A 15,969-nucleotide genomic window follows, 5' to 3' on the forward strand; every position below is an offset into this window, starting at 1 on the left:
GATGTGGAGGCCTGAGAAATTTTAAAAGCTAATAATTACCATTTATTGAACATTCACTATGGGTCAAGTGCTGTATCACAATCTTCACATCAATATATAAGGTAGGTGCTATGAAAGCCCCATTTTACTCTCAAAATCTGAGGCACAAAAGATTTTGTTTAGCCACTATTGCAAGGTATTAAGTGGCATATCCAGATCTCTTTATCACATTTCATGGTCCCATCCACTCAGCTGTGGCCAGGTAGCCATTTAAAGATCCCAAAGGTCTACCCTGTTCCCTCCTCGATATCATCCAGTCCAACATCAATCAAAGGCCAAGCCAGGAAAGTTGTCCTCTCTCCATTTCTAGATCCCTCATTCATGACCTAACATTTTCTCCTGCCCCTTATCTGCATTAAGCTGCAAATTGCCAGAATGAAACCTGTTTCTATTTTTCTCACATTTGATGCACTTTTGGGGGAGGGGGCAAGGGGTGAAGGTACCAAGGATTGAACCCAGGGGCACTTAACCACTGAACCATACACCCAACCCTTTTTTTTATTTGAGACAGGGTCTTGCTAAGTTGCTTAGGGCCTCACTGAGTTGCTGAGGCTGGCCTCAAACTTGTGATCCTCCTGCCTTGCTAGGATTATAGGCATGTGCCACTGCACCCATAACCCTTAAGAGCTAAACATCTAGTGGGCAGGAATAATTATTCAATCCTTAATTCTTTTAAAAAATATTTTTAGTTGTAGATGGACACAATATCTTTATTTAGTTTTTTATGTGGTGCTGGGTATCGAACCTCACAAATACTAGGCAAGTGCTCTACCACTGAGCTACAATCCCAGCCCTCAGCCCATAATTCTTGAGTAACTATTGCATGTGGGAACCAGTACCAGGGATACATGTGTACACACACACACACACACACACACACACACACTGCTCTGAGTGCTCTGCTTTCCACTGGAACCATGTGCCTCCTAGTCCCAATAAGTCTGAGGGGAGTTGGGAAGGGCCAAATTCTAGGTCTGTTTTAGGGAGGAAAAGGACCTGGTTTGGGGGAGGGGGATCCTGAAGAGTGAAACCACACTTCCTGTATAGCTAGTTCCTGTGTTGACAGAAAGAGCTGGGGGGGGGGGGCAGTGAAGAGAGCTAAATTGGGGGTTGGGAGGCTACTGAGGCTCTGGAGAGAAGACCAAAGTCTCCCTCCCCACCCCAGAAACCTCTCCACTCCTGCAGCTGGAGGAGTTGTTCCCAGTCTTTATGCTCCCCTGGGGAGAGGGGTCAAACAAACTGTTTGGGTGGGAAAAGAGAATGGAGGAAGTTGACATGGATGGGCGGGGCCGTGGGGGGGGCTGACCAGGAACCCAGCTTCCTGCTCAGTGCCCAGGCATCCATCCCCCAGCTCACCCCCACCCCTTCCAGCCCCCACTCCCCTCAGGAACCCAAGGTTCCGGCCCTCCTCCCAAATCCCAGTCACCCCTCCCCCATCAGTTTCTCCCCGAAAGGGGATGGAGGCTGAGAGACCCCAGGAAGAAGATGGTGAGCAGGTGAGCTGGGCACTAAGTGGGGAGGCTAACTCTGTCGAGAGAGAAATGCAAGGACCCAGAGTAAAGATTTAGTGACGGTGGACCTAAAGAACTTGAAAAGGCTTGGGCACCCTAAGGCAGGAACAGAAACACAGGAAATGGGACACTGACCTATCCCTCTGCCCACCCTACTCCCTCCACCCGGGGCTTGACTGGAATGTATGTCTCTTGGCATCAGGGACCCCCTGAAGAAGAGCTGGGCTGGCCTCCTCTGAACTCCACCATTCGGCCTTGGCGATCTGCTCCTCCATCCCCTCCTCCTGGAACCCGCCACACAGGTACCCCAACGCACCCAGGGAACCTCCTGACCCTGGTGCCCACATCCTGACTCCATCCCTACCTCTCCAGACTCCCCATCACACCACCATGGCTCTGACCCAAAATCCCTAGTCACTTCACCCTCTCATCATCCCCCACTGCTCCAATCCACCAACTTCTCTGGGTCTCTGAGCCCTCCTCCCTCCTCTCCCCAGCCTTGGGGCCCCGTTCGGCCTCCCTGCTTTCCCTGCAGACTGAACTCCTTCTGGACCTGGTGGCTGAGGCCCAGTCCCGCCGCTTAGAGGAGCAGAGGGCCACCTTCCGAGCCCCTCAGAATCCTTCAAGCCTAACTCCAGTCCCACCCCAGCCTCTCGAGGACAGAGAGCAGCTCTACAGCACCATCCTCAGTCACCAGGTAAGACACCCCCAGAAGGTCTAGTCTCTTGGCCCCTATTCTGTTTGGATCTACTCCTCTTTGTCCCTAGACATCTGCCCCATACCCAGTCCCCAGTCCCTCCATCCCCATCATAGGCTTCCGATCTGCTCCCCCGACCCCACCAAGCCAGCCTTGGCTCCTCTCAAGGATACCTACCCCCCAGTCCTTACCAATGCTTTCTCCCTCCTCTCCTCCAGTGCCAGCGCATGGAAGCCCAGCGATCAGAGCCTCCCCTCCCACCAGGGGGGCAAGAGCTCCTGGAGTTGCTGCTGAGAGTTCAGGGTGGGGGTCGAATGGAGGAGCAAAGATCCCGGCCCCCCACACACACCTGCTGAGACTTGAGTCTCCAACTAGCCCCTCCTCCCTCCTGGGGCTCAAAGCTGGGCAGCCATTGTATGCCCTCAACCCTGCCTGGCATGGGTACCAGAGACTGGAAGACCCAGCAGAAATTACAGTGATCACCACCCTCAGCACCTTCCCTGGGAACTGGAGGGGGTGAAAGTCCTCAAATCCTGGGAATAGGCAAGGTAGGATGGTCAATGAACTTCCTCAAGTATTCTGGAGCTTGAGGCTGTAAGAGGATCCCAGCCATCGATCTCAGGCAGTAACTGGGAGTCCCTGTCCTGAGCTATCCAGCTACTAGGCAGGGTGTGAGGGCTCAGGCCTTTCCCTCTCAAGGCAAGTCTCCTAAGGTTATCACTTGATAGACAGCTCTACCCTCCTTCCCCATAGGAAGAAAGGGAGGGTGGGCACAGCATAGAAAGATCAAGAGTATTTTCTCATCCCTGCCTTAGGCACCATCTAGCACCCAATACAGAGGGCCTAGCAGCTGTGAATGGACCTTTAGCCTGTCCACCCTCCCTCCCCACTGCTGCTGAGTTTGTCTGATGTTTTGATTGTATAAATAAATGTAATTCCCCTCTGGACTGAAGACTGATGTCTGCGGGGTGGGAGGGTGGAGAATAGGAAGGTGAGGCCAGAGGCGCCCTCTTTCCCCAGTCTGGCCAGAGGCCAGCTCCCCTCCCTAGCTGGTTAATTACTGGCTCATTAAGCAGCGGCTGGAGACCTCCCTAATTATCTCCCCCAGCCCCCCTCTCCTGGTTTTAATTAAGTAGAACAGGGAGGGGAGTCATTAGAACAAGAAATATGAACTGAGCTGCCTGTGAACCCAGGCATTCCAGCGGCTAGAGTCTGTGTCACCTAGGGTGGAGACTCAGAACCCTGGAGGTGGGCACCCCAGCCCCCAGCACGCCCCCCTCCCCGGCCACGGAAGTCCAGCCCCCGGGCCTTCCCTTAGTGCCCCGAAGTGCCAGTCTCCTCCCCTCGTCCCGTCTTCCCTCTCCCCTCCTCCACTCGGTCTCAGTTCCTCTGTTTCACTGTGTCTCTCTCCGCCCCCGGCTCCTCCCTGTTCCTCCTCTCTTCTCCCCTCCTCTTCCTCCCGGGTTCCCCTCCCCCAGCCTCCCTCCCTCGCTCCCCCTTCTCCCTCCTCCCTCCTCCCTCTCTCACACACACCCCCGCTTGGGCCTCCTCTCTCTCTCCGGCTCCATTTTCTCCGCCGCCGGGGGCCGGGGTCTCCTGTGGGGGGCCCAGCCGGTACCCCAGGTCTCCCTTCAGTGCCGGGGTGAACCCCCGGGGGAGCGAGGAGGGGGGGAGACGGGCGGGGGTTGGGGCGAAGGGAGCAGCGGCCCCAGCGAGTTTGGGGGGGAAGTAACCAGGCGGGGGGAGGGGCGGAGCAGGGAGGGGGCCTCAGGGCCCCCCCCCAGCTATGGACGAGCGGCTGCTGGGGCCGCCCCCTCCAGGCGGAGGCCGGGGGGGCCTGGGATTGGTGGGTGGGGAACCTGGGGGCCCTGGCGAGCCTCCCGGTGGCGGAGACCCCGGTGGGGGTAGCGGGGGGGTCCCGGGAGGCCGAGGGAAGCAAGACATCGGGGACATTCTGCAGCAGATAATGACCATCACCGACCAGAGCCTGGACGAGGCCCAGGCCAAGTGAGTGCCCCCACCCCGGGACCCCACACAGACCCACAGGATCCCATTCACAAGCTGAGTCTTCTGGGAGCCCCCCCCCCCAACTCCAGGGCCCTCTCAGGATCCTACAGCTCTCTTCTCTCCCTTATCCTGGGATCCCTGAGCGAAGTGATCTCTTTCAAAACCTCCTTTCACCCCCAGGCCCTGAAACCTCCAGAGGGAAGCCCAGGTGGTCTCCCCCTCCTAACCTTTTGCTGACCCCCCACACTCATCCCTTCTCATCTCCGGAGCCCCCTTCTGGCTCCCAGACTCACAAACTGTTCTTAGACCATGCTGTTTCCTCTCCTAACTCTCCACCCAGCCTGCCCCATTCTCTCCAGATCTGGGACCTCAACACCCCTTCCTAGAGGTCCTGACAGTTCTCTCCAACCCATGGCCCCAGCCTCCAAGAGTCCTCACCTACCCTTCTCCCTCCCTTAGCCCCAGGACCTTTCTAGATACCTTATACTGAACTCCTCCCTTACCTGGGCACCCCCAACCCCTCTCTGCCACCTCAAAATTCTGATCCTTCTCCCCTTTTAGCATCCATCCCTTTTTCTGAAATCTACCTAGTCACTCTCATTTTTCCAGTTACCCCCAAATCCCTTCTTCACAGCTTTTCGTGACCAACTCCCAAAGTCCCCAGCCCACCATGGTGCCTTTTGCCTCCTGCCAATATCTGCTAATAAGCTGAGTAGCTTCCCCATGTTCGGAAGCTGATTGCTACCCAGGAACCATCCCCCAACTCTGCTTTCTTCCTCTGCAGATTTCCTCTTCTCTCTCCTTGCCCTCTCACACTGCTATGGTTCCCTTGCTGTTTAGCTCCTCAACTTTTCTTTCTCTACTCCCATTCTTCCTAAGGAAACACGCCCTAAACTGCCACAGAATGAAGCCTGCTCTCTTTAGTGTCCTGTGTGAAATCAAGGAAAAAACTGGTATGTGGGGGTCTCCCTCTTGAATCCTCAACTCTGGGGACAGCCATGTTTACTATGGGGCTGAGTTTGACAACTTGGGACCCCGAGGAAAGGTATTGCTAAGAGAGACTGGGGAAGGAACCAAAGCCTGTAGACTTGGGTTTACAGGAGGCAACAGGAAGACTGAACTTTGGGTAAGGGGTGTCTGTGTCCCTAAGTCTACTTACCTGCATGCTAGGCCTCAGCATTCGAAGCTCCCAAGAGGAGGAGCCAGTGGACCCACAGCTGATGCGCTTGGACAACATGCTTCTGGCAGAGGGTGTGGCTGGGCCTGAGAAGGGGGGAGGCTCAGCTGCCGCCGCTGCAGCTGCAGCAGCCTCTGGGGGTGGTGTGTCCCCTGACAATTCCATCGAACACTCGGACTATCGCAGCAAGCTTGCCCAGATCCGCCACATCTACCACTCTGAGCTGGAGAAGTATGAGCAGGTGAGGAGAGGAAGCTAGGGTGGGTGGAGGAGGCAGCTCTTTGGAGGGAATACCAAAGCCAAAGGGCTTCTCACCAGCCCACCTGCTCCCCACTACAGGCATGTAACGAGTTTACAACCCATGTCATGAACCTGCTGAGGGAGCAGAGCCGCACGCGGCCCGTGGCACCCAAGGAAATGGAGCGCATGGTGAGCATCATTCATCGAAAGTTCAGCGCCATCCAGATGCAGCTCAAGCAGAGTACCTGTGAGGCCGTCATGATCCTTCGTTCCCGTTTCTTGGATGCCAGGTGGGGTCCAAGGACTAAGACCAGCCCCCAGTACCAGGCTCTTTCCCATTTCTCTCCAAGACCCTGAGCCACCATGTTGCATAACATGGTACTCCACACAATGATGCCCCCTAGAGTCCCGCAGTATGGCTGCCAGGGTGCTAACATCCTCGCTACTCTTCTCCATCTTTTGTAGACGGAAACGCCGTAACTTCAGCAAACAGGCCACTGAAGTCCTAAATGAGTATTTCTACTCCCACCTGAGTAACCCATATCCTAGTGAAGAGGCTAAGGAGGAGCTTGCCAAGAAGTGTGGCATCACTGTCTCTCAGGTAATGTGGGAGTTTGGGAAGGAGTCTTTAGGCAAAAAGCTCTCAGATCCTACTCAATGAGGGGTTTCCACTTGACTCTCTTTGCCCACCATCCCACAGGTCTCCAATTGGTTTGGTAATAAGCGAATTCGGTATAAGAAAAATATTGGAAAATTCCAAGAAGAGGCAAACATCTATGCTGTCAAGACTGCCGTATCAGTCACCCAAGGGGGCCACAGCCGCACAAGCTCCCCAACACCCCCTTCCTCTGCAGGTGGAGCTCACTGCCACCCTGGCTATTTTACATACTTCTTGCTTTTGTTCCCACTTCCTATCTAGGCATGATCCTATCAGAATTTTGGGGGTTGAGAGGGACCAAGCTGAAATGGGGTGGTAATATCAGTGGACATAGGCCATTCCAATGAAGTTGCTTCAGCCTTTCTTCCAGTGGGTGGCCAGGGAAGGCTTTGGAATCTATTCTGAGTGCTGGAATGTTGTTTTGTGGATAATTTGTATACAGCTATATATATGTCCCTACAGAGCTAATTTAGAGGGCTTTCTGGAACCTGAGAGTTGTGTTCATCTCCTATCTGCCACCACAGACTCCATTATACTCTTCTCTAATTCCCTCTTTACTCCTCCAAGGCTCTGGCGGTTCTTTCAATCTCTCAGGATCCGGAGACATGTTTCTGGGGATGCCTGGGCTCAACGGAGATTCCTATTCTGCTTCCCAGGTCAGGTGCCCTATCTCCTTGAGTGGGACTTTCCCAAACTCTTGTTTCTCCTCTTTAGGGTACAAGACATCCTCTGAGGCTTCTTTTCACTGTTCTACTTTCTTCTGCTGCCTGCAGGTGGAATCACTCCGACACTCCATGGGGCCAGGAGGCTATGGGGATAACCTTGGAGGAGGCCAGATGTACAGCCCTCGGGAAATGAGGGTGAGTGGATACTCAACTCACTCTCGCTCGCTCGCTCTTACCATGATGGGAGGGCCTTTCCCCAAGCAGTGTTGTCCACCCCACCTCCACAGAATTTTCCAGGACCCTATTCCTACTGTCTTTCTCCCTTTTTACAGGCAAATGGCGGATGGCAGGAAGCTGTGACCCCATCTTCAGTGACATCCCCCACAGAGGGACCAGGGAGTGTTCACTCTGACACCTCCAACTGATCTTGCCCCTCAGGATCACTGGGGGTGGGGGCTCTCATAAGGCGACTCTTGAAGAGGACGCAGGCATCCAGAGGACAAACCCCTTACAGGAGAAGCACAAGAAAGAGAAGGGCGAATGGGGTCAACCCTCCCCAATTAGACTCTCAGTGCTGGGGGTGCTGACTACATGGCAGGGAGAATGGGGCCCTTTAGGGGAGAGTGGGGTCTATCTCCTCCTTTTTTCCTTTTTTGTCTTTCCCCCCTTTTCTCTTACACAGCAAATCAGACACCTATTTCTCAGACCCCTTTTTCTCACCCCCCCCCAACATACACACTCACATACAACTATTCTGTTTCTGTGTACTCCCCCACTTACCCTCCCCACCCTGCTAATATGCTCTGGAATCTGGAGACGTCAGCCCTGCCCGACCCAGAGATGCCAAAAATGGGGACTCGACTTCTGGACAAATGACATGGGCCACGCCCCCTGTGCATCCCCACCCCCTTCCCCTCCAGACGGCTTTATTACCTCATATGCAGCTCATCTTAAACCAATAGAATCGCTCGGTGGACGAGAGTGTCTGACTCAGATATCTACCTCGGAGGGAGTTTCTGCTACTTTAGGGAATTGTTGACTGGGCTTTGGGATTTTTTGTTGTTGTTGTTTTTCGTTTTTGTTTTTAAAGAAACGAAACCCTGGGATCCATCTGTATCGTCTTTTATTTTTTTATTTTTTGGTGGTGGTGGTGGTGGCTCTTAATTTTTTAGTATGGGGAAGTAGTTTTGTTTTCTTTTTTAAAATAAACATACTTTTTTTAATATAATTTCTTGCTTTCCCATATTAGAGGTGATAGCCAAAGGGGTCTCCATAAGAGAAAGGGGAACTAACAATACTAGTGAAGAAGCCCACCTGGCTCTATGCCTGCTCATCAGAAAGTGAATTTTACAGAACACCAAGCCCTTCCCTCTAAAATCACTTAGGTGTTCTTTGCTTATGCAGGCAGTTTCTGTTGTATTTGGAGCAGAGGCAGTAAGGGGTTTGCCTTGCTGGCCCCCTATATCCAACCCCCTTCCCACAACCCTTGGACAGGGTTAAACTCAACAATTGAAGTTGCCACCTTCCCCATGTGACACATCTTTTAATTAAATCTTTTTTTTTTTTCTTTAATTGTCATTTGCAGATTGGAGGATAAAGAACAGAGAGGGGATTCTTGCCAAATATGTTAAATATGGGTTGGGTGCTTATATATGTATTTCCCTCAGTTTCCAAAAAAAATGAGGTATCTTTTTCTCACCAAAATCAAGGGGGTGGGGAGAGGTGGGAGGTTGCAAAAATCCAGGTATGGGGGAAGAAAAAACACTGTCCCATCCTTGGCCCTGAACCCTACTGTCTAATCCCCTCAAACATCCTCAGGATTTTACAAGACTGTCAAGAGTGGGGAACCCCTCCCATTAAAGATCCTGGAAGGATTGGGGAACAGGTTGGGAGTGTGATGGGTGGGGGGTGGGAGGCCAGGGGCAGTTCTCTCCTCACTTGTAAACTTGTAGTTTCACAGAAAAAAAGAAAAACAATTCAGTTTTAAATAAAGAAATTTCTTTTTTCCCTGGGTTTAGTTGAGAATTCTTTTTCAAAAAATGAAAGACCCTAGAAGAAAAACTTTTTCTCTCAAAGTCCCAATAGATTTCTTCCCAGTCCCCTACCCTGTTCCTCATCATTCAGGCCCCAAGTCCATCCCTGGAGACAACAGCTGAACCCTGTTGCTTAGCAACCATGCCTAGTCAAAATGGGGCTCCAGGCAGCCCTCAGCAAAGGAATGATGGAATATGAATGCAGTGGAGGGCTCTAAGAGAATGAGACCTTAAGAGGTACACTCCTCACCCCCAGGGAAGTGGTTATGTCCAGAGTTGGCAGTGCCCAAGGGTGAGGTAAGAACTGCTTCTTCTAGCACCTGAAGGACTCTTGTTCAAGAAGCATGAATTCCTAGCATTCCCTGCAAAGGGACAAGACTGGGAGATGGGGGCAGGGGAGAGGGTGCAAGCCCCACCCAGGGCGGTGACCACTAAAGGGAAAGGGACAGACAGGAGCCTAGGAAAGAAGCAGGATGGCAGCAGGGGCAACGGCTGGAACCTGGATGCTGGTCCTCAGTCTATGGGGTGAGCCATTCCCTGCCCCCAATGATTCTCCCTGGAGAAAACACTTTGCCCATAATTTCCCTGGAATTTTTCTAGATCTTGGACTCTTACTTTCAAGTTCTTAACCCACGCTCCCCTAATTTCATTAGCCTATCTCCCTCCCTGCCCCTTCTACCTCAGTGCTGTTTCCCAGGGGCAGTAGTAGGCGGTCAAAATATCACAGCCCGGATTGGAGAGCCATTGGTGCTGAACTGTAAGGGCGCCCCCAAGAAACCACCCCAGCAGCTGGAATGGAAACTGGTAAGCAGGGCCCTGTCCCAATTTTCATAGAGACCTGTGATAGCTTGCATCCCCATCACTGTTCGATCAGACTTTCCCAGAGAACTGGCATTGCTCAGGCCCTTCTCTGTCTCCAGAATACAGGCCGGACAGAGGCTTGGAAGATCCTGTCTCCCCAGGGAAGCCCCTGGGATAGTGTGGCTCGTGTCCTCCCCAATGGCTCCCTCCTCCTTCCAGCAATTGGGATCCAGGATGAGGGGACTTTCCGGTGCCGGGCAACCAACAGGCATGGAAAGGAGACCAAGTCCAACTACCGGGTCCGAGTCTACCGTAAGGGTTCCAGGGCCTTGCCCAAGGCCCACTTCTCATCTAAGAAAAAGCTTTCACTCCCAGCCCTTGACTTCTTGGCCCTGGTGTGTGAGGACCTCTGACTTCACTACCTACACTATCACACCTGGAGAGTGGGAACCTTCAAAGCTGCAGCCTCTGACTGGACTTTTCCCTCCTGCAGAAATTCCTGGGAAGCCAGAAATTATAGATCCTGCTTCTGAACTCATGGCTGGTGTCCCGAATAAGGTAGTGGAAAGAAGCTGGAGAAGCAGAAAGTGGTGCTATGAATGTGGTTATGTACCTGTATGAATATATCTCACATTTTCAATGATGAGGTTACCACTCTTTCTTCAGGTGGGGACATGTGTGTCCGAGGGAAGTTATCCTGAGGGAACTCTTAGCTGGCATTTAGATGGGAAACCCCTGATACCTGATGGAAAAGGTGAGTCCCCATGTGCACTACCCCCCTGCCCCACAGCTTCCTTCTTCTTGGATCAATAACTCCCACCTGGATGCCTTCTCTTGTCCTCCCTCCCATAGGAGTGTCTGTGAAGGAACAGATCAGGAGAAACCCTGAGACAGGGCTCTTCACACTCCAGTCAGAACTGATGGTGACCCCAGCCCGGGGTGGAAATGCCCACCCCACCTTCTCCTGTAGCTTCAGCCCAGGCATTCCCAGGCGCCGGGCCTTGAACACAGCCCCCATCCAGCCCAGTGTCTGGGGTGAGCAGATGGGGAGAGCCCCAAGTTCAAGTGAACATGTTCTGGAAGTATGGTCCTCCCGGAGGCAGGGGTCAAGCCCACACTCACCATGACCACTCCCAGGTGTTAACACTCAACCTCGTGCCCCTTCCTGCCCTCAGAGCCTGTGCCTCTGGAGGAAGTTCGATTGGTGGTGGAACCAGAAGGGGGAGCAGTAGTTCGTGGTGGGACCGTGACCCTGACCTGTGAAGCCCCTGCCCAGCCCCCTCCTCAAATTCACTGGGTGAAGGATGTGAGTGACCAGGGGGAGCTGGGAGGTAGAGTGGCAACTGGAAGAAGTAACTGGCAATTGGAAGAAGGGCAGAGGGCTAATGGAGGAAAGGTGGGCAAGGAGCTGCAAAAGAAGACAGGGTATCTTAGGCAGTGGAGACATGTAGATGGGGATTTTGTAATAGCCTAGTGTCCCCCTTCCTCCACCAGGGCATGCCCCTGCCCCTTCCCCCTAGCCCCATCCTGCTCCTCCCTGAGGTAGGGCCTCAGGACCAGGGGACTTACAGTTGCGTTGCTACACATCCCAGCCATGGGTCCCAGGAAAGCCCTGCTGTCAGCATCAGCATTACAGGTAAGACCATTTCCCAAATTCATGAGACCCTGGGCCTGGGATGAGGGACATAGTAGGCTCCAACTCCCTATTCCCTTCTGGCATTATCCCCAAGAGCTATCCTACCCCACCCTCAATGCACCCACACCCAGGTCTCTGCCCCACCCAAATCCTGCCAAGAGAACAGCCCAGCCTCTCTCCTCTGAACCAGAGGGAAAGACTCCACTGTCGCTCCCACCAAACAGTCCTTTCCCAAACTGAAGTCTTTCCTTCTGACTTGCCCCAACTTTTTCTTCCAGAAACTGGCGAGGAGGGGCCAACCACAGGTGAGGGATTGATTGGAACAGAGTCAGAGAAAAGCAGACAGTCCCTTCCACATGGACTGGGGAGATGGTCAACAAGAAAGGAATAGTGGGAGGACAGCAGAATAGAATAGACAATATGATTGATGTATGTACATTCCATGTATGTATTATATGTCAAAATACATTCTGCTGTCATGTATGACTAAAAAAAAAAATAAAAATAAATCATATGGTTAAAAAAAAAAAAGAATAGTGGGGCTGGGGTTGTAGCTCAGTGGTAGAATGCTTGCCTAGCATGTGTGAGGCCCTGGGTTAGGTCCTCAGCACCACATAAAGATAAATAAATAAATAAAATAAAGGTATTGTGTCTCAGCTACAACTAAAAAAAAAAAAAAGAAAGTAAAAAAGAAAGGAAGGAATGGTAAAAAGTGAAGGTTGTGCCCTCAATTTTCTCCATCTCCTTACAGGATCTGTGGGAGGATCAGGGCTGGGAACTCTAGCCCTAGCTCTGGGGATCCTGGGAGGCCTAGGGATAACTGCCCTCCTCATTGGGATCATCATGTGGAGAAGGAGGCGACGCCAAGGAGAGGAGAGGTGAGTGAAGAAAGCCAGATGCCTCAGATTTAGGGCTTCCAGGCAGCCAGTGAGGGGTGTGGGGGATGGAATAATGGAGAGCTAGGAGCCATATGTGGAATTCTCCCCAATCCTCCTTAGGAAGGCCCCAGAAAACCAGGAGGAAGAGGAAGAACGTGCAGAGTTAAATCAGTCAGAGGAGCCGGAGGCAGCCGAGAGTGGAACAGGAGGGTCTTAAGGGGACCCCAGTCAGATCCTGTCCTTCAGTTCCCTTGCTTTTTTCCCTTGAACTGTGCTGGCCCTAAACCCCGTACAATCTCTACCCCACCTCAACACACTTTCTTCCACAACCAGAGCCCTCCACAAACCATGCTGAATAAACACCTGATACATCTTGCCCATACTGTTGTGTCTTATGTGTATGTGTGTGTGTGACAGAGAAAGAGAGAGTGTGAAGGGGTTGGGGGAGGGACTTATCCCCTGCACCTTGAGAGCCCTGAAGGAGGCTTCCACATTGCTCTCACTATACCAAACATCTATTTAAGTTAGGGTGAAGAGGCTTCTCTCCTGGAAGGAAGAAGAGAAGGAAGAACTTGGGAAGAGTTCCCATCAATACATTTTACCTTTTTTATTGAACTTGTAATAAAGGAGGTAGCGGGGGGAGAGTGGGTGTTTAAAGTCAAAACTCATATTAGGCACTGGGGAGAGAAAAATTAAATTAAATCAACAAGAGGAATGGAGGAAAGTCAGAGGGAGCCTTGCCCACCTTTCAACATCAAATCAAGAAATCAGGGGAAGCAAAACATTAGGTGAGAGGAAAAAGGGCACTCTTTTCAGTCTGCCCTCTTTCCACAGGGCTGGGAGTTACTACCCAGCAAGGGAGTGAGAGAGTTCAGAGGCGGGTCTCTCATCCTATGCACAGTTGTTGCTGCTCCTTCCCATGCCCTCCTAGAGAGTGGCCTCAGCCAACAGAAATGGAGGGGTCAGGGAATGGGGTTCCAGAAGTAAGGAAGGGTCAGCAGGGACCCCCAATACTGATTCTCCTCTGGCTGGAGGTGGGCAGGAAGAAGACATAGCTCAAATACTGAGCAGCCAGAAAAAGAAGAAAATGGCGAGAAACAGGAAGAGGGAATCCTGCCAGCTGGAGGCCGGGTGACCCTGTCCCAGATCCACACCTGTGGGAGAAAGGAAAGCTGCAGAAGCACATACTCCTAGGCCACGAGGGAACCTGGTGGGGGGTGGGGGGTGGTTGAGGGGATTCCCTGAGAAGAGCTAAGGGAAGACTCTTACCTGCACCCCTGCGGAAAGGCTCATGAGCATTGAAGACAGTGGTGAAAAAGCCAAAGGGAAAAGCACCAACACCAAATGAGAAGTGAAAACCCCCGGTATCACCAAATGGCTGGAATCCCTAGGGAAGAGACAAAGTTAGGGGAACTAGGCATATCTTTGGCAAGGAAGGGACACAACTGGACAAGAAGACTCACCCCTCTGCTCTCTGGAGCTGGTCGCTGGCCCTGGGGGCGGGGTGGAGTTTTCAATCTGAGGGTGAGAAGAGAAGACTGTCAAGAGGGATCTTTTCCTCTCTTCTTTGACACCCTCTTCCTGGGACAGAAGCCTTTATCCTTCTTGCCTCAACACTACCTCTAGTCTCTCACCTGGGATCCTGGGGCTTCTGGCTCCCTCGCCCATAAAGCGGGACAACCTTCTCTCTGCTGATACCAGCTTTACACACTGGGCACTCTTGCCGCTCTGGCCGTGTCTCCAGCCACTGGAGAGAAATAAATGCAGTGATTTCAACTACATAGAAGGGTCTTCCAGCTCCTCAGACCTCCCCATTTCCTTTCCATATCCTGAGTACGCACCTGATGAAGACAGGGCCAACTGGATGGGGGGGAGGGGGAGAAAAAAAATGGTCAAACTAGCTACAAAAAAGAGACACAGACCCCAGACTTAACAGAATCCCATCTCTCCCATCTTCCCAGATATTACCTGCTATTTCTTTTCATACTTTCTGCAACATCTACCACACTAGCCAACCTGGCCTTCCTGCTTCACTGATCTAACACCTAAAGCTCTATCCATCCACAATACACTCAACCTTCTCCTCTCCTCTACCCCCCCCCTTTTCTTTCAACTTAATTTTCAATTCTTTTCAACCCACCCCTTTCCAGACCCAACCCCTTTTAGCCCCCATTCCTCCAGACCAAACCCCCTTTGCTAGCACATCCCCCCCCATTACTCTCACGTTTAAGCTTATTCAAGTTCCTTTTTCCACAACGTTTTCTCAGTCCTGCCCCTCCACAGTCCATGTCTCCAGGTTTGTCTACTACCCACTTCCAGATCTCATCTGAATGTGAGTCCATATTCCTTGGGTCTCCTCTATTCAACTGATGCATACCTGTCCTAACCTTTGAGTCTCATCCGTTTCTACCTGTTCAGTTAAAAAAAACTATTTTTTTCTTCTACCTTTTTTATTGGTGCATTATAGTTGTACATAATGATGGGATCTGCGGTTACACATTCATACATGCACACAATATAAGAATTGGGCCAATTTAGTTAAAAAATTCTTAACTTCCTTGGGATAAGGTGCCCTCAGGTCCCACCTGCACAGATGTGTAGTTGTCCCCATTTCGGTCCAACCTCCTTCTTATAACACACCACATACGCACCAGCTCCTATCCTAGTTCCTGAGACTGTCCTTTCCACAGATCTCATCTACAGACGATCCCTCCTCCCACACATAGCAGAAAAGACGTATGTTCCCCTCCTCAGGCCTCACCCACAGAAACAGACCCTCCGATTATCAATGTGATTGTAGGGTTCCCCGCTCCCGGGTTCTCCAGTATAGAGGTAAGCCCCACCACCTTCAGCCCCGATCCTAGACTCTCACCAGTACAGGTGGCCACACACACTGACCACAGCTTCCCGAGCGGTCTCCAAACATATATTACATTCGAAGGTCGCGCCCGCCCCGCCCCGCTCGCGGTTTGGCCCTTCGGGGCCCCCGTCCTCCTCTTCTGCTGCTGCCATGGCCGGTTCTGTTTCGCCCCCGCGTACCCCTCAGTCCCCCTAAACTCACACGCCCCAAAAAACAAGAAGCCGCCTCCTGCCCACGATCGTTGGGCAGGCTTCAAGGTTTTCTAATCACTATTGGTCTGAATGCTTGCCAATCACTTAAGATTCAAGAGAAAGGATTGGCCCAAAGAGTGGGGGCGGCAAAAGGTTTAGGCGGCCCTGCCCTTCAACAATGATTATTGGTTGATATAGTCACTGTCAGTATGCAACACCAAGGGATTGGTAACAAGTCGCTAAACTCGGTCCTGTCCCCGGCCAAGGAGGGTTTTATTTGTCTGAGCAGATGCCACTCATAACTAAAGGCCAGAAGCAATTGGTTCGAGACTACTTGAACTCACCCACTATATTAAGCCCCTTTTTTTCCTTCATTTCCTCTTTCAAAGAATGTCCGGATTCCTATTGGACTTTGGAGCGTATAAGCGATTGGCTGGAACTCCACGGAAAATGGTGGTTAAGCAAAATGCGCCTGCGCAGCACGCGGCGGGATGGGATGGACCGACTCTATGAGGGTTGAGCCTTCTCTGGTCCCACCCCTTCATCTCTATCTTGTCGCCATGGTGACTGCTCTAC

General features: G+C 52.0%; 4 protein-coding genes across 4 annotated transcripts; 3 read left to right on the top strand and 1 right to left on the bottom strand.

The window, feature by feature from the left end:
* The first annotated feature begins 1,357 nt into the window (after positions 1-1,357).
* Positions 1,358-3,173, top strand: Gpsm3 (G protein signaling modulator 3). Its single transcript, XM_076857743.1, has 4 exons — positions 1,358-1,535; positions 1,753-1,852; positions 2,048-2,247; positions 2,466-3,173. Exons 1-4 carry the CDS (start codon positions 1,497-1,499, stop codon positions 2,601-2,603), a joined length of 477 nt encoding a protein of 158 aa, XP_076713858.1. The 5' UTR covers positions 1,358-1,496; the 3' UTR covers positions 2,604-3,173.
* Positions 3,174-4,024: 851 nt separating this feature from the next.
* On the top strand, positions 4,025-7,970 carry Pbx2 (PBX homeobox 2). The gene is made up of 9 exons (XM_076858887.1): positions 4,025-4,254; positions 5,134-5,207; positions 5,425-5,672; positions 5,771-5,961; positions 6,137-6,272; positions 6,372-6,525; positions 6,897-6,985; positions 7,103-7,189; positions 7,327-7,970. Exons 1-9 carry the CDS (start codon positions 4,034-4,036, stop codon positions 7,417-7,419), a joined length of 1,293 nt encoding a protein of 430 aa, XP_076715002.1. The 5' UTR covers positions 4,025-4,033; the 3' UTR covers positions 7,420-7,970.
* Positions 7,971-8,931: 961 nt separating this feature from the next.
* On the top strand, positions 8,932-12,628 carry Ager (advanced glycosylation end-product specific receptor). Its single transcript, XM_076857744.1, has 11 exons — positions 8,932-9,552; positions 9,725-9,831; positions 9,948-10,140; positions 10,322-10,386; positions 10,495-10,582; positions 10,681-10,863; positions 11,004-11,134; positions 11,323-11,464; positions 11,743-11,769; positions 12,216-12,342; positions 12,463-12,628. Exons 1-11 carry the CDS (start codon positions 9,501-9,503, stop codon positions 12,557-12,559), a joined length of 1,212 nt encoding a protein of 403 aa, XP_076713859.1. The 5' UTR covers positions 8,932-9,500; the 3' UTR covers positions 12,560-12,628.
* Positions 12,629-12,924: 296 nt separating this feature from the next.
* On the bottom strand, positions 12,925-15,400 carry Rnf5 (ring finger protein 5). The gene is made up of 6 exons (XM_076857745.2): positions 15,215-15,400; positions 14,184-14,202; positions 13,977-14,089; positions 13,806-13,860; positions 13,612-13,729; positions 12,925-13,496 (listed from the first exon to the last, which is right to left on the bottom strand). Exons 1-6 carry the CDS (start codon positions 15,352-15,354, stop codon positions 13,399-13,401), a joined length of 543 nt encoding a protein of 180 aa, XP_076713860.1. The 5' UTR covers positions 15,355-15,400; the 3' UTR covers positions 12,925-13,398.
* Positions 15,401-15,969: the final 569 nt, after the last annotated feature.

Source organism: Callospermophilus lateralis, chromosome 6, assembly GCF_048772815.1.
Source record: "Callospermophilus lateralis isolate mCalLat2 chromosome 6, mCalLat2.hap1, whole genome shotgun sequence".
Taxonomy (NCBI): domain Eukaryota; kingdom Metazoa; phylum Chordata; class Mammalia; order Rodentia; family Sciuridae; genus Callospermophilus; species Callospermophilus lateralis.